This window comes from Ostrea edulis, chromosome 4, assembly GCF_947568905.1.
Source record: "Ostrea edulis chromosome 4, xbOstEdul1.1, whole genome shotgun sequence".
Lineage (NCBI taxonomy): Eukaryota > Metazoa > Mollusca > Bivalvia > Ostreida > Ostreidae > Ostrea > Ostrea edulis.
Genome location: NC_079167.1, coordinates 46,916,300 through 46,936,854, shown reverse-complemented (window position 1 = coordinate 46,936,854; position 20,555 = coordinate 46,916,300). Strand labels below are relative to the sequence as shown.

At 35.4% G+C, this 20,555-nt stretch overlaps 1 protein-coding gene across 2 annotated transcripts in view; it reads left to right on the top strand.

The window, feature by feature from the left end:
* Nucleotides 1-11,213: 11,213 nt before the first annotated feature.
* Nucleotides 11,214-20,555, top strand: part of LOC125670995 (uncharacterized) — a 180,054-nt gene continuing 170,712 nt past the window's right edge. Inside the window, exon 1 of one of the 2 annotated variants that reach the window (XM_056162783.1) lies at nucleotides 11,214-11,317. Coding sequence is in view for 1 of the 2 variants with exons in the window: in XM_056162780.1 (XP_056018755.1) it covers nucleotides 20,287-20,379 (93 nt within the window). In the remaining variant the exon portion in view is untranslated. Of the gene's footprint in view, nucleotides 11,318-19,814; nucleotides 20,380-20,555 lie in introns of those variants that run through there. The other variant, XM_056162780.1, reaches the window with a different exon arrangement.

Here is a 20,555-nt window from a genome sequence, read left to right as displayed (position 1 = left end):
TCTGACAGGAGAAATTAATGGAGTTGAACATTTTGCTATTATTTCAATAGGTAAACATACCAAAGGTAAAAACATTGAAACAGGTAATATGTTTAATCATGATAATATATTTACCAATTAGTTTAAGCGAAACCGGAAACCTTTTTTGTCGCCATCTGGTGTCAGACTTTTATTTTAGTTCAACTATCAGAATAAAGATCTCAGAGGAGGGGAAAAAAACAAAAAGTAAAGAATTATAGGTCTGTGTTTACGGAAGACAATGTCTCGGTTTCAAAACACCGCCTGGAATTTTACGAGGGCTGTTTACTGAAATACATCTGATTAGTGTTAGGTAAAGGTTGCCATTGTGTCAAGCCTGAATGTAAAATGGTTTGCAGTCCACAGCATGCAACACACAATGAAAAGTAATCGTGTTCTCAATTTGTTTTTACTACAAACATAAACAATTGACAATAATAGGAGTATGCCATTTCAAAACGTACAAAGGATGAAGGGGGGGGGGGGGGGGGGCATGCTTTTACTATCTGTGTTCCCCGTCCCCACATTTTTTGTGTTAATGATCTTTTCACATTAACAAAATTATATTTTTTCGGCGAGGTGCCTCTTTATTATTTCTAACAGGAGCAATGTTAGTAGTGAAGATTTTCATTAAAGTTTATGGAGACCGACACCCTCTCCCCGTTCGGAAGATGATGATATCAAATTATTTGGATTCGAATTCTCTCCAACCCGATTTTGAATTGAAATCAACTTCATTATCTAAGTCACACAGATGCATATTTATGTACATATATGTATACATCCAAATGATTTATGTGAGGTGATGAAATGAATGTAAAGTGTTTCATAGACCTTCATTATTATGTTGGTGTGTTGTACATGAATATCTGTGGCACTTGTTACTTGGTATATGTAGTTATGTGTATTTTTTTTTGTCTAATTGTTTGTTTGTTCCGTTCTTTCTTGTTTGACATACATGTATATATTAAACTAGTGACTTGTTTCATTTTAGTTGTATTCTAAAAATGTTAATTTCATACTAGAACACAGTAGTAAATTATATATTAGATATTAGGTGTTGTAAATGATGATGGGCTTGAAAGTTTCCATTTATTTCTATTGTAATTGACCAGCGTTCGTTGTGTGATAACAATTGAACACTTTCAACCGAAACTACCGTAACAACTGTTTTCAAATTTTCAAGCGCTACCAAAACCTGACCAATTTCCAAAAATATTCTTCTCTACAACATCACATCTGTAAGAAAAAATTATTGCATAGTCTTGTAAAGCAGAGAGGCCTTTACTTAAAATTGTAAATTTCATGATCTTTGGGGATAGAGGTTCTAACTCCAGGGTGGAGCCAAATTGGGTATATATATAATGTTTATGTGTAAAACATTTCTATAACATCGTATTTAAGGTAGGTAAATACTATTAGAAATTTCTGTCAATCAAATTTTTTTTTTCATTTAAATAACTTTAACAATTCATAAACTAACTAAAAAACCCATATTAAACATACCTTTGCGGGTTTATTTTTATACTATGTGCTACAGAGCACATATACCCCCAAATGCAAAAGCCAAATTTTAACACAAGAATGCATGATCTCATGTTTTATTAAAAATATGCACCAAAGCACATTATATTAAGCTATAATATATAAAGACCAATAGCTATTCATTTACCGAGAGAATTTTTAAAGATATTCAATTGAAAACATACACAATTGCTGTTTAATCCACGCACATCCTTCAGAAAAAAATCACAGAATATCGCAATTTTGAAAAATTCTCAAAATCTAAATTGTTTACATGGCATTTTTTCTTTAAAAATATTTAGATTTATATCTAAGGTTAACAATAAAACATATTTTACCATAGTTGACCAGAGATTTTTTGCAAAATGGTCTCTTGAATACGTAAACCCCCATTTTTAAATTCAAGTTTTACAATTATTCTTTGCACACTTTGAAAATAGTAAATTGTTACAGCAAATACAATCTTAAAATCAAGATTAACAGAATATGACAATATATATATATGTAAAACATACTGAAAATTTTGTCCTACCAGACAATTAGAACACAAGGAGTGGGGGGGGGGACCCCACCCCTTCCTTTTTCTCACACTTTTTTTTTTGGTGTGTGCGTTATTCTTTTTTTGGTTTGGCTATCAATCATATCATACATAACAATACCTACATGCTATCTCATACTTATAGAAAAAATAAATATAGTGTAACATATGTGTAGATTCTAGCAACCACAGCTCATGTACAAATAATTTTGTTTCTTGAAAATACTTGTGAAGAAGAGTTCAAATATTCAACAACTTTACTGATAATGTTCTGAGGATTTATAATTTTGGTTTCTTTGAACCAAACACAAACTTACTAAAAACAGTTTGAATTCCACTGTGAGGGTCACGCCTATGTATGATTTTTAACTTGTTCAGGTTTAGATTGCAAGCTATGAGCCTTTTAGAGATCAGTGTAGATATTACATTGCTTTGTACCATTGGAGCTAGTGAGGACTTGACACTATAATAAATCATGGTAAATATTTCTAAGATTCACATTTGAATGCTAAATTCTCGTAAACTACAAACATCAGACAAAGAAGTTATAACTGGAACTTTCTAGTCGGTGTTTAAAATTTAAAACCGGATACGTAAAAGCACGGACTTTCCTTAATGCTATTGATACTGAATTCTTATCAAATAGATATTTAAAAGGAGCAGGTGTCATTTACCAAAATTGTAAATTTTATGATCCAAGGACAGGATTTTGGTTCCGGGTGGGACCAAAATTATTGTAGTGAACATTGTGTTTAACAACGTCATATAAAGTTTATATCTCAACATGGTGAAAAGTTTCAGGACATTGTTTCCCATCCTTATTTGTTATTTCCTTACAGAAAATGTATTATTTAGTTGTGCGGGGAAAAAAGAAAGAAGAATGTATGAACTTAATCTCCTGTTGTTCCTGCTCATTAACATTACAGACAGAATTCACAACGTCAACTTAGCGCTTTTCAGTACTTTGATTATATCTTTATACATGAAGCAGTCATATAAAAAATGTAATTCATCTTCTGATCAACAGTGACAAAAATGACATTCTTTTAGAATACATGGTTTTGAATATCTACCAGTTTCAATTTCTAGAGGATGGACAGATATTCTTAGCTTGGTTAATCTTGAGCGTGCTACTTTCACATTTTTAATTTTTTTAAAATAGTATTGTAATTCATAGTTCTTTCTAATTTTACTATAAAATTATTTTATAGTAATTTTCCGCGATTAGAGAATTCGTGTTTTTTTTTAGTTGCATGTTAACATTATCAATATAGTAATTTTTCAAGTAGTTGTAAAATGTGCTTTCATTTATGTTAGAATTATAAATGCTGACAGTTTTAACGACCGTCTCGGAATAGACGGATGAGCTAACAATACATATAGGCTAGGCCCGAACTTTCCATGCTATGAAGATCCCAACACCAATTTACAGTCAATTTGTAAATTTTAAATCGTAGTTATTGTTGAAACATGTCAAATGTTGGTGAATCAATACTCTTCTAAACCGGCTTCTGGACACATGTGGTCATTAACATCTTTGTGGTATTTCGGAGGGGGGGGGGGGTATTCACTATATAAGTAACAAAATAGCTTATAATAAATCAAATACAGGCACGTCGTTGCATCTTCAGTTAAAAAACGGGGTGGGGGTGAGGGGTGTGTGTGTGAAGAAGTTGACTGCAAAATGCAATGTTGGGTTGATGTATTTAAGGAGGCTCAGTTTGAGTTGATGTAGGCAGAAAATGGAAATTGGCATGTCATTAATACAGATTCAAAAAAATTTTGGGTAGAAGTTGAGAATTGTGTAGAATGTCAGTTTTGTGTATTGCTGAAACATCACTACTGGGGCCCTGATGTTGTTGGGCAGATATGTAAATTGGCACTCGGTTAGTTCAATAACACCGATCTTCATTGTACAAGGTCTGTTTTGCTATTTCATTGAAAATGACCTGCAGTTAGACTATGTCAACAATGATTTTCCATGATCATGTACACTTGATTGGGCATTGGCGCATGTCACAGATGTGAGTAATATTGTACACTGTGTCAGGTTTCTGTCGAAAGGGTTGCGTGCAGTCATCCTTGGCATTGACCGAGCTTTCCTGTGGATACTGTTTCTCCCATGAATGCATAGATTGTCGGTCATCTGTCTGTGTCTCTTGTACTTGGTCTAGACAGCTGTTGAAAGGTGGGTGATTTCTCTCCCTTTGGGAAGACATGCATGGTATGTGGTGAATTGCGTTGCTTGTGGAGGCTCGCACCTTGATGTGTGGCCTTGACCCCCCACTTTCAAGGTTTACCCCCAAACGTTTGGGAGAAAATGTGACCTTGACCTTTGACACACTTTTCAAGGTCATTGAAGAATATCATGTGACTACTCCTTGGAGTTCAAGTAACAAGCTTTATGACAGAAGACGTCATTTTCAGCCCTTATTTGCCCCCCCCCCCCTCCCCCCATCCCCCTGGGCTAATACAAAAGTTTCGAAACCTTATTGCACATATACAGGACACCACCAATCATTTTCCAAAAGATCATTTGGCTACTGCAGAAATTGTAAAAGGAGTTCTGGGAACCAGGTTTTTTTTGTTTTTTTTAAAAACGTCGTTTTTTGACTCCCATTTGGGCCCCAGCGTGAAAATAAAATTTCTGAAACCTTATTGCACTGTGTCAAATGTAAGAGGAATTCAGGGAAGCAGTTTTTTTTTTCTTTTAGAAAAAATGTCGTTTTTGGACTCCCATTTGGGCCCCAGGGTGAAAATGAAAATTTCGAAACTTTATTGCACATCTATAGGGCACCACCAATTACCTTCTAAAAGATCATTTGGGTACTGCGTAAAATGTAAGAGGAGTTTTGGGAACCAGGGTCTTTTTTTTTTTAAAAATGTCGTTTTTCGACCCCCATTCAGGCCCCAGGGTGAAAATGAAAATTCCGAAAGCTTATTGCACATCTACAGGACACCACCAATCATATATGTATTCCAAAATATGATTTGGATATTGTGTAAAATGTAAGAGGAGTTCTGGGAACCAGATGTATGTATAAAATTGTCTTTTTTGACCCCCATTTCGTCCCCAGGGTGACAATGGAAATTTCGAAACCTTATTGCACATCTACAGGACACCACCAATGATTTTTCAAAAGGTCAATTGGTTACTACTTCAGACGAATTGAGGATAAAGAAAGTGTGACAGACGGACGGACGGACGGACGGAACAGAGTAACAACAATATACCCGAACTTTCTTTAGAAAGTGCGGGTATAACAACAGATAGATCCACAAAGTACGATTTAGAAGATCGTTTGTACGATTGAAAAAATCGTTTGTACAATTTGGTAAATCGTACAAACGACTTTTTAAAATCGTACAAACGATTTTCTAAATCGTACAAACGACCTTTTTAAAAATCGTACAAACAATTTTCTAAATCGTACAAACGATTTAGTAAATCGTACAGACGATTTAGTAAATTGTACAAACGATTTAGAAAATCGTACAAATGATTTTAAAAGTCGTTTCTACGATTTTTTCGGTCTCCGGTGACATATTGCAATTGGTTGTCGTCCGTCATCGTGCGTCCTGCGTTAACAGTAATGTTCCAATTCCTTTCAAATTAGTTATGAAGCATCTTTGGGACAAAGGCCTAAGGGGACATAAATTGTAAATTTAAGGACTCCTGTACCCCTTGATCCGTAGGGGCGGGACAAAAACTGCCATAAAATTGAGTAATTTTAAAAAATCTTCTCCACAACCACATATGTGTAAGAAAAACTAAATGCATACTGATGTAGAGCAGGAAGGCCTACCAAAATTGAAATTTTCATGATCCGTTGGGTAGGGATTCTGACCCCGGGGTGGGGCCAAACTTGGTATATAGTGTATATGTGTAAAACACTTATATACCATCTTCTTAAATAGTGCTATTGATATTATATAAAAACTAAATGGATATCTATAAAGAGTAGGTAGTCCTTTACGAAAATTGTAAAGAAGGTGTTGCACGTCTCATGTTAATTTCCCTTTAAGGTGTTGCATGAAAGACCTGTAAAATTAAGTTATTCAAAGATATGATAAAACCAATTGGAACTTATGTGTTGATTCAAACATTTTTGAAAATAAGTTGAAAAGACGTGTATTGACAAAATTAGCCAAAATATTCCGAGTTTAAATCAAGCAATAAGCGATTTATATGATTTTTAGCGTTAAAATGGAGGGATATCCCCGAATTTCAGAAAAAAATGCCTCCGTGAAACAAAATGAATTGAACATGAATATGTTCTTTGAGTTTTCCAATAAAAAACTGTCGCTTTGAAATTTTGTTTCACGGGGGCATTTTTTTGTTGTAAAATTTAAAAAATCGAAACGACTTCACTGATATTATTTTCAACTTCACCTCTACGTTAATTTTCCTTAGAAATGTATGGTCTACTGCGTGGTTCAGTGGGTGAGGTCGTCGAATTTAATATAGAATTATATTTTCTTTTTTAAAACGACCGGGTTCGAATCCCTTACGAATACATTTTTTTTTCATCTATTTTTTTTTTAATTGAAACACACTCATAGTTTTTATATATGTTTCAGGTCAAATCTCTTTTTATTACAATGTACCGAGTTTGAAATAAGCTTCAAACCTGGAAACTGTTTAGATTGTGAATGGGATTCGCTGTAAACACGCCGAATACAGCATGCAATAGCCGTGTTTTAATTTAATAGTCAAGGTTGCTAACGAGAGCTTGTATGTTTTTCTGCGTGAAAGGTGTTGACAAAGGCATAATATGGTGTCTTTCACGAAAAGCCGTAGGTAAATAACCGTTAAACAGTTTGAGTGGATAAGATGTTATGTATTCCAGTAGCAATTGCTATGCTGAATTAATGTTTTCAGGTGCATCTACATATAATTTTGTTGAACTTTATTAATGCGTATTAAACTTCCCATATTTTGTTTGTGGTCAGTCATGTACAATTGCTAACTGTTGGTTGTAGAAAATAATACATAGAGTATAAGAGCTTTTAGACTGTAGTAGTATATATAGAATATTTGATATACTCGTAACATTTAACCGTATACATTATATACTCAGAAGAAAAAAAAAAACAATTAAATTTTCACGATTTCAAAACTTATGTTTATACTACATTTATAATGTATTGACACATAAAATGTATTAGGCTTGCCCTTAGTATTGGAGAATCCCACAGGTATTTAAATGGCAAATACGCAATAAGAGTATAAATATGAATGAAGGTCCGTTCTACGTCACGAGTGCTGGCACCGAGCTCCGATTAGGGAAAATTCCCGCTTCGAACGGTGCAACACCCTCTTTCATTATTCCAGAAGGTAAGGGTTTGGTTTCAGGGTGGTGCCAAATTAATGATTATTGTCATAAGGATTTGTAGGACTTTTTTTAAGTCTGGTGATACAGTAAGAATGTACAAAAAAATGGTGAATTTTGCAACCCCAGATTTTGACTCTAGTATGGGTCCAAAGTCATGTCGTTTAATGTTGAGATATATTATATTATGTAAAGCCTTTCATCCGTATATGCACTTTTGAGGACATTGAGGTTTTTAAAAGAACACGTCTTGTTTTATATTGTTGCTGAATATAAGAATTTAGCTTAGATATTCAGAACAGGAAATCGTTTCTAGATTCCATAACCCTTGAGACTACAGTGATACCTCTAATTAGTACTCAGGTGACCGATAAGGTATGTGGGCCTCTTGTCTATATCGTATAAACAATTCAAAAAGTCGTTTGTACGATTTAAAAATCTTATAAATGACTTTTTAAATCGTTTGTACGATTTAGCCATTCATATACATCTTAATTTTGTCGATTTAACTCTGATTATTTTGAGAAAGGACTGTGCTATTTCGAAATAACTGTTGTTTTAGCTCACAAGCACCACATTATTAGTAGTAAAAAACTATTAAAAGGATTTGGCCTTTTCCGACGGAAATACAAATTAAATTTATGCGATTTTGCCCTTTTCATTGAGGAAACTTTAGAGTATTGTGGCCAACTTCATGGGTACAGATGAACTTACTGGAAAACTGTTTTGGCTGGTTACAGGGTTTCCCAAGAGGATATCAGACGGCTTCTTTCCATACACTGGGGCGGATCCAGGAATTGCGGTTAAGGGGCGCAACTTTTTGAGACAGGGGGTCTGGGGGCCGCCTTGAGACCCCAGTGGGGTCCAAGGTAGGGACCCAGGGGGCGAAGCCCCCGGAAGCTCCTGGATTTTACAGATTTTATAGGACTTGAAATATGTCTCCTATGTTGTAAGTTTTACTATTTTTTATCATTTTTAATAAGGTGAAATTAATAAAATGACGCAAACTTTAAGGGGTTTTGGAAAAATGTAAGTTCTCCCAATAAAATTAATTCAACAGATAAAAAGAGGTTGTCATTTGTTTCTCCGAGAGTGGAAGAAATGATTGCTTCTTTTATCGTTTACATGTTTCTAAACAAGAGACCACGATTTACCTTTTTGAAAATTTTAGGGGGCGCGCCGCCATTAAATCCGCCACTGATAGAAGACCCAGACGGCGTCCATGCATATACGGAAAAGGAACAAATCAAAGAGAAGAGTGTACAGCAGCAAAGATCCAAATTATATTAAGCATATTGATGGAAATGACAAATTGAAACCATTTGGTATAGCAATTCATGAGTTTATTGACGTCACGGTGTTTCGCGCCACGTCATATGGCTGGAAGCTGGAAAATCAAACAATTAAGAGCCCGAGGGTAATTGTTAATTGTTTGCTAAAATAGTGTAAATGTCAGGAATTGGGTCAAAGTAAGACAATGATGAAAAATTCAATTACATGTACTCCCACCAATGTGCATCTTTATAGTAAGATACTATGAAGTTAATGAAAATCTTTGAAACTGAGTTGAGCTAAAAGAGGATGGATGAGCTGCATGGCATGACATATACAGTAATACATTTTCCCTTACTTCGTTCGGCCGAATATAAATTAATTAAATACTGATTACCAAAAATAAAAAAAACTCATGTGGTATCATGCGGCTCGCTAGAACTTCATTATTCTTTACAAACGTAAACATATCACACTTTTTCAACAAGAATGGTGTTGATCAAAAATAAAACAAAAAGTACACGGGTCTCATTAATTACTTAAGACAGAGATTTCACTATATCATAACTCATATAAACAAGTCTAAATCAACATTATGCCTCTTCTTTAATTCACACTAAAAAGCTGAGAACAGATTATAAATCAATCAAGACAAGAAATGCTAGAAAAACATCTACCCCCCCCCCTCCCTAACATTTTCTTGACTCGAACGTCTTTTTTTTTCAAAGGAGGGGGGGGGGGGCATAAATATTGTATAACATTGGTATTAAATACCCTGGATAAGGACTCTTGTTAAGAATAGATTCATACTAGTACTGTAACATTATCTGAAGCAAGTCCATTAAAGTGCTCTTTAAAAAGTCGTTAATTTGTACTATTTTCAAAACCGTTTGTACGATGTTTTAAAATCGTTAAGTACGATTTACTAAACTGTACAAACGACTTTTCAAATCGTACAAACGATTTTTTAAATTGTACAAACGACTTTCTAAATCGTATAAACGACTTTCTAAATCGTACAAACGATTTTCTAAATCGTACAAACGACTTTTTAAATCGTACAAACGATTTAATAAATCGTACAAACGATTTATTTTTTATTTTTCTGCTAGGTTAAAATGACACGAATACGCCGTCATAGTTTTTGGTCCTTTGGCTTTAATGTTTTTATTTAACATATAAGCAAAAAATAAAATAAAAATGAAAGTCTTGTTTGTAAATATAAATATTGAAAGCAACTAATGAACAAAACAAAATGGCGGCGCCCAATTATGGATCACAAAAACTACCAACTTTTAAGATATAATAATGAAAGGTGAAGATAACGAACAGTGATCAATCTCATAACTCCTATATAAGCAATACAGAATAGAGAGTTGGGCAAACACGGACCCTTGGATATATACTAAAGGTGGGATCAGGTGCCTAGGAGGAGTAAGCACCCCCTGTCGACCGGTCACACCCGTCGTGAGCCCTATATCTTGATCAGGTAAACGGAGTTATCCGTAGTAAAAATCAGTGTGCCAAGAACGGCCTAACAATCGGTATGAAACACGTCAGACAGCATTTGACCAAATGATAGGTTGTATTGGCAAATTAGATCGTTATAACGACCATAGAATTTGCGAAATGCTGACTTTAAACGAGGCTGTTGGAACCCCTGCACCATCAACTTGTTTGTTAGTAGCCTGCTTCGATTTAAAAACTGACCATGTAAGCAGAGCAAGCTCTTGCGTATCTAATCAGTTGAGAGATATTTAAACACTATAAATGACCCCCTAGTGCAAACATCCGTGCATCAAAAGACCCCATTGGAAATATGCTTTCGAGCTTTCATGGGTTATCCTTGGTATCTATGTATGTATATTTGTATATATGTATTTACCGAATAAACATTTATTTATTTTTTATTTGCAGGTGAAAATATACATTCTGGCGTCGGTGGCCTAGTGGTTAGGCCGTCAGACTCTCGACCGAAAAGTCGTGGGTTCGAGTCCTGGCCGCGGCAGGGCTGACGTTGTGTCCTTGGGAAAGGCACTTTACATGAATTTCCTCACTCCACCCAAGTGTAAAAGGGATACCTGGCTATAGACAGAGAAAGATATTGTTAGAATGTTAGTGCTCTAGCGCTTGCACTGTATGCTTCCTAGGAGGCTGAGAAAGTTCTAGATTGATGTAAGGTCTGCCGGGGTAATAATGTACATTGATTATTGTAAAGCGCTTTGAGCAGCATACGCTGGAAAAGGCGCTATATAAAACCAATTATTCTTCTTATTATTATTCTTTAATTTAATCGGGCGTGGTATACATGTACGTCACCCAAGCGATGGCGTCCGTTAGTATCAGGTTTCTCGATGAATTGGCTTTATAACGGTAACAGTACAAATTCACATTACAATTATTTTAATATTACCATTTACGAACCCATCTTATAGGAATCCGTGAGTATTGTGTCGCATTGTTGGGTATAGTGTATTTGTTTGGGGGTATAGCGGTTTTTTTTGGGGTATTGCGGTTATTACTGTAACCCGTTGAATTCCTGTAGATCTATCGGGTTCGACCAAAACATGACGGTTTGTTGATAAATGGCGGTATTATTTTAACCGGCTGAAAAGTAAACTTCATCGGAAAGGTTTGCATGAACAATTTTTTTTTGAAATTTTGCTATCCTTATGACTAAGATACAGTGTAGGATTTTCATAAGAATCTACTTCTTAAAAAAAAAATGGGGGGGGGGAAAAAATAAGAGAGATGAAACTGCACATGTGTGGACTTGTACAAAACAGAAAGATTCTTCCGTTCCGTCTTTGTATATTGTTCTTTTAATATCTTATGATGATTTATATATGGTTGACAGCTTTTAGTATTCAGGTACGAGGTTCTATTTCATTTATTTTGTACGTGAATATATATAGCAGTACCCAAGTTTATAATGTAAAGCTGGTAATTGAAGGCCCAGGGCTACCTCCACACACCCATTTTTTTGTTTGTTTACTTTAACCAATATCTGTTATTTGTAATGTAAATGAAAGATATATTGTCCCCCCCCCCTCCCATATACACATGCCAACTATTCTCCATTAAACAGGTTGGGAACGCTTCCCCTATAGCGAGATATTCTCGATAAAACACGATTATCCCTCTCTAGCGAGAGTAAATATATCCCGTACAACCGAGAAAAACACACGTGGAGTACATCGCTTCGTGTTTCACATGAAAAGAAGAAAAAGTGCTAAAATGTCTGATACTTCTGCAAATATATTAATCAAAACAAAAACATTCACGATGTGTATTGAATTTCAGACTGCTTCCCTCTTACGCAGCAACTTTGATATGAAATTTCTTGACTATGTTGTCAATTTCCTAGAAACAGTTCGCTTCATGTTGAGTGTGTGTCACACTTATTCAGCAATGCACGGGATTTGCCATTATTTTCAATAAAGACACTGAAAACACCTGTTTATGGTAATGTTTATTTCTCGCTAAAGAGGAATAATCGCGTTTTAGCAAGAATATCTCGCTATAGGGGAAGTGTTCCCAACCTGTTAAAGTGTCCATTATTAATGGGATGTTTCGACCCTAAAGATGTTTCGACCTGATACGATTCGACCCAAGACATTTCGACCCTATTTTGGGTCAAAACGTCTTTCTTAGATTTTCCCTATTTTTCATAATGTATAAAATAAGTATTTAAAAAATTTCATAAGTATAAAATTCTTAATTCTATGATTGCAATAGCAAAGTAGACACATATAAATACATAGAAAAACAGAGCAATTTTTCATTATTCATCTCATCATTTGCCTCATTGAAATCCTTTAATGGTCTGTGTAGTAAAACAAAACTAAAATATATGTATTTCATAAATTTATTCATTGCATAAAATTGAAATTGATTGAAACAATACAGCAGTTATTCACAGTAAACATAGTTCAAACATTCAAGTTTACAAGCACTGTGCTGCACATAAACACAATCTCAAATGGTCAAACGCTGTATGATACAAAGACACACATATCTTTAAGAAGGAAGAAGCAGTGATTTCTTTATCCATATAACGGCTGGTTGCCTTCGATCTCGATCTTGCAGATTGCATCTTCATTGAAGATCGTCTTATGTTCCTCTCCAAGTCGACAGCAGCTATCGTGGTTCTAACAACCTTGGCCTTGCGCATCAGTAGTGGGACCGGTTGATACAGAGGGAGGGACTGTCCTTGGGCTTTAACGATGATGCCACCCTGAAAATTAATGAAAAATATATAACTCACATAATTTCAAAAAACTTGGATTTAAATTCTCAAATCTTAAACATGGTACATGTATGTTGAAATGTCAAATAAAGTTATTGTACCTTCAACATCGTTGTTTGTCCTGATGGTGAAGGTAGAGACGCTCCATGACTGGATTGGGAAGATATGGTTGGCCATCCACTGGTTGCTGATATATGCTGATATATTCAACAAGCTGCTGAAGGTGGGGTGGGCATTTCTCCCTCTATGCCGTAAAGACATCCACAATGCGTATAATTTAAAAATTTGGTCTCTAACTCCCACTTTTTTACTTCCATTTTAAATTTTGAGACAAACCTTGAAAAATTATGTGAAATTTTAGAAATTGACACTCTAATATGTCATTTTTGTCCCCCACCGCAACGCGGAAGGGGACATAGAAATACCGGTGTCCGTGCGTGCGTCCGTCCGTCCCACTTCACTTTGTGGACGCAACTCCTCAGAAACCGCTCAACAGATTTTATTCATATTTAGTAGGATTGTTAGTCACCATGTGTAGTTGATCATATTTCGCTGCCATTTTGATTCGACTATTTTGACAGGAGTTATGGGACTTTGTTGAATTTGTACATGCTACACTATAGGAACACTTTGTGGACGCAACTCCTTTGAAACCGCTCAACGGATTTTGTTCATAATTTGTAGGATTGTTAGTCACCATGTGTAGTTGATCATATTTTGCTGCCATTTTGATTCGACTATTTTGACAGGAGTTATGGGACTTTGTTGAATTTGTACATGCTACACTATAGGAACACTTTGTGGATGCAACTCCTCACAAACTGCTCAACGGATTTTGTTCATAATTTGTAGGATTGTTAGTCACCATGTGTAGTTGATCATATTATGACGTCATTTTGATTCGACAATTTTGACAGGAGTTATGGGGCTTTGTTGAATTTGTACATGCTACACTATAGGAACACTTTTTGGACGCAACTCCTCCAAAACCGCTTAATGGATTTTGTTCATATTTTGTGGGATTGTTAGTCACCATGTGTAGTTGATCATATTGTGCTACCATTTTGATTCGACAAATTTTATAGGAGTTATTGGACTTTATTGAATTTGTACATAGTACACTATAGGAACACTTTGTGGACGCAACTCCTCCGAAACCGCTCACCAGATTTCATTTAAATTTTGTAGGATTGTTAGTCACCATATGTAGTTGATGATATTGCACCGCCATTTTGATTCGACAAATTTTACAGGAGTTAAGGACTTTTGTGCTTGAACTTTTTTTGCGGCGGTGGGGGACATGGCTACGTGTAGCAATCTTGTAAACTCAAAAATTTTGTATCATGAATTTTTTTCGTAAATGAAGTGCGAAAAGGTCATTATTTATTTCCATTACTAGTATTAAACTTTTTTTTTATCTGTAGTGTTAGAAGACATGATTATGTATCTATTTTATGTAATGATTGATTTGTGTTGCTGTAATATGTTGTGTTGACACCAGCAGACAAATCAAGTGTAATTGAATAAATTTTAAGTGCAAAAAGGTCATGTCTAGAACACTGTAGCTCAATAATAAGCGTTGCGACCCCAGTTTTCGTTTTAATTTCCTTATTCTCCTTCAATGTAGAAATAAAAAATAACACTTCCCAAAAACTTGACATTACTCCAAATCTCAGGTGCGCACCTCTTTAAAAGAAATCTTTACAGAGAAATTATGACTTATGGTTGAGACTTGCAATTTTAAAGACTGATTTTCAAATGCACATGATACAACATTACACAAGAAACTGCTTCCTCGAACCGCCATTGCTTCTTTTGCATTATATTTTACATAATAGCATTATCACAGACTTGTAGTCAAACAGAATTACCAACAATTCTGTGTTCTATATAAAATTCAAAAGACAACATTACAAAACATTTTCAGCACACAGGTCAGTTGGGTCTCGGAGAATGTTAAAAAAGTGCAGCAAAGATTATATTACCCGGGTTACGTATTAGAATTCACTTGACAATTAAAAAAACCCCTTGTGGAAAAGTGAACACATAGCTAACCCCTGTCCTTCAGACCCCTTTATACCGGGTGTTGCTAAGACATGGAACGGAATTTAAGAAGTAGAATGATTAATGTAGATAAGATAACGCCAAAAATAGGAGGGAAATGATTCATTTTGATAAATGTCAACAATTTGGAAATGTTTACAAGCGAGAAAACAACTTTATCTTAAATTTTTGCATCATAAATTGATTTCTAAAAGCAAATCAAGTTAAACATTAGTATAAGAATTTACAAAGCGTTTTACAAGAATTTTGAAATTTCGGCATTGACAGAGGTGTTATTGAGCAGTGACTCATATGCCCCCCCCCCCCCAGCAAAACGTCATTAACGCACATGTACATGTATTTACACATAATAATATTTATTAATAATAATATTTATTTATATAGCGCCCTATATGACTATAAATAACCACTCTAAAGCGCTGCACACAATAAAAATGATGCAGCATGTTATAAACGTAGTAAAAGGAAATTATAATAGCACTAAGACAGATAATATCAAAACAATGCTAGAAAAACATCAATAATGTGAAGTAAAATTACTAAAATCTAAAACATGATATGCATGAAAAAAGTTCCACGCCGTACAATCAAATGCTATAAAATACAATAGTTGAAATAAATATACAATTATACACTTGAAAAAGTCATGTTAAAATGATGGTTAAGAAACCATAAAGATTTAACCACCTATAATACTAATAATATGCAAGTCTAAAAAGATGTGTTTTTAAATGTTTTTTAAAAGTGTTCAAATTCTGACAACGGCAGAGGGTATCAGGCAGTGCATGTGTGTACTAACAATAGGGAGTGTGATATGTAAAAAAAAAAAAAAAAAAAGAACAATGATTCATGATCTTATTAAGTCAACAACTTAAACGTCTAACAGAAAATAAGTGACCGCAACACTCAAATCCTAAATAGGGAGGACTTCTGGCAGTTCTGGTGTTGTGTTACATTTTATTCATTGGATAGGCTCATAAAATCTTTTCTTAAGGTAGCAGCCAGAATAAAGTAATAGAATTTGAAAGGGGTTCAATTATAATTCAAGTCTTTTTCAGTATGTTTATCTTATTTTCTTCTTTATTTGTGAAACAACATACTGTCACAATCTGAAGGGGAGGTGGGGGTGACAAAGCCAGAAAAAGGATGATACTAACAGGCGCTTGCTTAATATTTCTATTAAGACTTACTCTGCAAAAACTAAGCTAGTGCCTGTTGGTACATTTATCCACAAAATCCACCGTTTTAAAATACATTGATGCATTAGTTTGAGGTATTGGTATGAGATAGTGGATTCTGAGGATGACTTTCTGTTCTCTCTGTAATTTCTGCTTCCCTTGTTCATAATAAGCCTTTTGATTTTACAAAATGCTGACCTCCTCACAACATTATTGCATAAAATATTTTCCGTTCCGTTTTCCATTCCGCGTTTTAGCAACACCCCTTTTATACCACAATAAAATGAAAACAGCTAGAGCCTGAGTCATGAATCTTTAGAAAAATGTCGATGAAATATTCTTTTATAAAAAGAAAAAGTGTATGACTATATATTGACATTTTTTACTGCAAATTGGACACTTTGATGGAGAATGGGTGATGCACACACAATTTGTAACTGAATGAGAGAATAAAAGTTTTGAATATTTTTAGCTCACCTGAACCAAAGGTTCAAGTGAGCTATTCTGATCACAGTTTGTCCGGCGTCCGTCTGTGTGTCTGTCCGTCTGTCTGTCTGTCCGTCTGTCTGTAAACTTTTCACATTTTCGACTTCTTCTCCAGAACCACTGGGCCAATTTCAACCGAACTTGGCCAAAAGCATCCTTGGGTGAAGGGCTTTCAAGTTTGTTCAAATGAAGGGCCATGTCCCTTTCAAAGGGGAGATAATCACAAAAATGCAAAAATAGGGTGGGGTCATTTAAAAATCTTCTTCTCAAGAACCACTGGGCCAGAAGAGCTGAAATTTACCTGAAAGCTTCCTGACATATTGCAGATTCAAATTTGCTCAAATCATGGCCCCCGGTGGTAGGATGGGGCCACAAGGGGGGATCAAAGTTTTACATACAAATATATAGGGAAAAACTTTAAAAATCTTCTTCTCAAGAACCACTAAGCCAGAAAAGCTGAGATTTACATGAAAGCTTCCTGACATAATGCAGATTCAAGTTTGTTCAAATCATGGGCCCCTGGGGTCGGATGGGGCCACAATAGGGGATCAAAAGTTTTACATACAAATATATAGGAAAAATCTTTAAAAATCTTCTTCTCAAGAACCACTGAGCCAGAAAAGCTGATTTTTACATGAAAACTTTCTGACATAGTGCAGATTCAAGTTTGTTCAAATCATGGCCCCCGGGGATAAGATGGGGCCCCAAGGGGGGGATCAAAGTTTCACACACAAATATATAGGGAAAAACTTTAAAAATCTTCTTCTCAAGAACCACTAAGCCAGAAAAGCTGAGATTTACATGAAAACTTCCTGACATAGTGCAAATTCAAGTTTGTTCAAATCATGGGCCCCGGGAGTTGGATGGGGCCCCAAGGGGGGGGATCAAAGTTTTACACACAAATATATAGGGAAAAACTTTAAAAATCTTCTTCTCAAGAACCACTGAGCCAGAAAAGCTGATTTTTACATGAAAACTTTCTGACATAATGCAGATTCAAGTTTGTTCAAATCATGGGCTCTGGGGGTTGGATGGGGCCACAATAGGGGATCAAAGTTTTACATACAAATATGTAGGAAAAATCTTCTTCTCAAGAACCACTAAGCCAGAAAAGCTGATTTTTACATGAAAACTTACTGACGTAGTGCAGATTCAAGTTTCTTCAAATCATGGGCTCCGGGGGTAGGATGGGGCCACAAGGGGGATCAAAGTTTTACATACAAATATATAGTTAAAATCTTCTTCTCAATAACCACTGAGTCAGAAAAGCTGATATTTACAAGAAAACTTTCTGACATAGTGCAAATTCAAGTTTGTTCAAATCATGGGCCCCGGGAGTTGGATGGGGCCCCAAGGGGGGGGATCAAAGTTTTACACACAAATATATAGGGAAAAACTTTAAAAATCTTCTTCTCAAGAACCACTGAGCCAGAAAAGCTGATTTTTACATGAAAACTTTCTGACATAATGCAGATTCAAGTTTGTTCAAATCATGGGCTCTGGGGGTTGGATGGGGCCACAATAGGGGATCAAAGTTTTACATACAAATATGTAGGAAAAATCTTCTTCTCAAGAACCACTAAGCCAGAAAAGCTGATTTTTACATGAAAACTTACTGACGTAGTGCAGATTCAAGTTTCTTCAAATCATGGGCTCCGGGGGTAGGATGGGGCCACAAGGGGGATCAAAGTTTTACATACAAATATATAGTTAAAATCTTCTTCTCAATAACCACTGAGTCAGAAAAGCTGATATTTACAAGAAAACTTTCTGACATAGTGCAGATTCAAGTTTGTTCAAATCATGGTCCCCGGGGGGGGGGGGGGGGGGGGGGGGGGGGGGGTAGGATGGGGCCACAAGTGGGGGGGGGGGGGGTAGGGGGGGTCAAAGTTTTACATACAAATATAGAAAAAAGCTTTAAAAGAACCATTGGGCCAAAGAAGTTGACATTTACATGAAAACTTTCTGACATAGTGTAGATTCAAGTTTGCAAAGGGTAGTTTGGGCCATAATAGGGACCAAGGTTTTACATGCAAATATATATGGAAAGTCTTCAGATATGAGCCAAGGTGACTCAGGTGAGCGATGTGGCCCATGGGCCTCTTGTTTGTATATAAATGTAACTTTACCCTGGAAAAATGAACATCCTGGAAAAATGGATGTTCATTAGGCCTGAGTATCATGGGTTACCTCACGATGTGTATCGATCATGATACGTCTAATGATGGTGCATTTTGCATTATTTTTAATATTATAAAAATCACAAGACCTAATGTATTTTAATATCACACACGCATGCAGCCACAATAGGGAATCGACGTTTTACATGGGAATATATAGGAAAAATCTTTTTGAAAAGTTCAAATTTACATGAAAGCATCCTGATATAGTGCAAGTTCAAATTTGTAAAAATCATGGTATTGCATATGAATATATAGGGAAAATCTTTAAAAAATCTTTTAAAAATTTGCATGAAAGCTACCTGACAGAGTACTTCCAAGTTTGTGCAATTCAAAGTTCCTGGGGGTAGGGTGGGGCCACAATAGGGGATCAAATGTTATTTGCTGATAAATAGGAAAAATCTTTAAAAATATCTCTTGAACTATTTAAACTAGGGCTTTCATATTTTGTATACATGTATATACATTCTTTACTAAACGACCTTTCATGTGATGCAATGGTGTGTGATCTTGTGACCTTAACCTTGAAGTTTAACGTACTTTTAATAAAAATCTTATCTGTTCATTATGTCCTGAAGGTAGGTCTTTCATATTTTGTATGTGTGACAAGACAGTTAATATCATATCATGACCTTCATGCTTGTGCCATAGTGTAGATTCAGGTTTGTTAAAATCATGACCCTTGGGGTCAGGGTGGGGCCACAACAGGGCTCAAAGTTTTACATACAATGTATAGGGAAGGTCTTTGAAAATCTTCTTCTTAAGAACCTGGACTGGGCCAGAAAAGTTGAGTTACATGAAAGCTTCCTGACACTGTGCAGATTCAAGGTTGTTAAAATCATAGCCCCCAAGGGTGGGGTGGGGCCACAATAGGAGATCAAAGTTTTACATACAAATATAGAGGGAAAATCTTTAAAAATCTTGTTCTGGCTCATGGGCGTCTTGTTTATATTGTACATGCAAAAGTAATGAAATGTACATATTGAGCACCTCCCCACTCCAATGACTTATACACTGGCTTTTTATGGTCAGTTCTGTAATTGGATTAACAGAGGATTGGTAGTTACCAAGCTCTAGAGCTAAGTATCAGCTTTGTCCAGTATTCACCCCAGCTTTACAGAAAATAACAATGGACTTTACAACTGTATAGCACTGTTTTACCAACTAAGCTCTGAAAACAGAAGGTTTAAATCTCAAGTTCTTTTGTTTTCGATGAGGTAAGCATCGTTTTGGAACAAGAGTTGTTTTTAGAAATAATGGGTATTAGCTGGTCCATGTGTCAAATCACTTTCACGTTGGACGCAGACCAATTGAGTGCACTACCTTAATTGCAGCTTGTTTTCTGTTGTGGATATTTATGAATTTCAAAATTTCTGCAGCTCAGTTGAGATAAAATTTCAAAGAATTACAATTTTCATGTTGTGATTGAAATGATTATCTGTGAATGAAGGCCCAAAATATGGGACTTGATCATACATCGGTTAACAACCAAGGTATTGAAAATTTTCAAAGAATAAGGGAAAGAGTCCTTAGAATGGTAAGACTTTACATGCATGCACATATTTACTTTGATTTGTTCTGTATGCATTAAATATGAGGTAGTAAAATGAATTGAAATCTAGTACATATTTACTTTGATTTGTTCTGTATGCATTAAGTAAGAGGTAGTAAAATGAATTGAAATCTAGTATATAACTTGCATTAAACCAGACT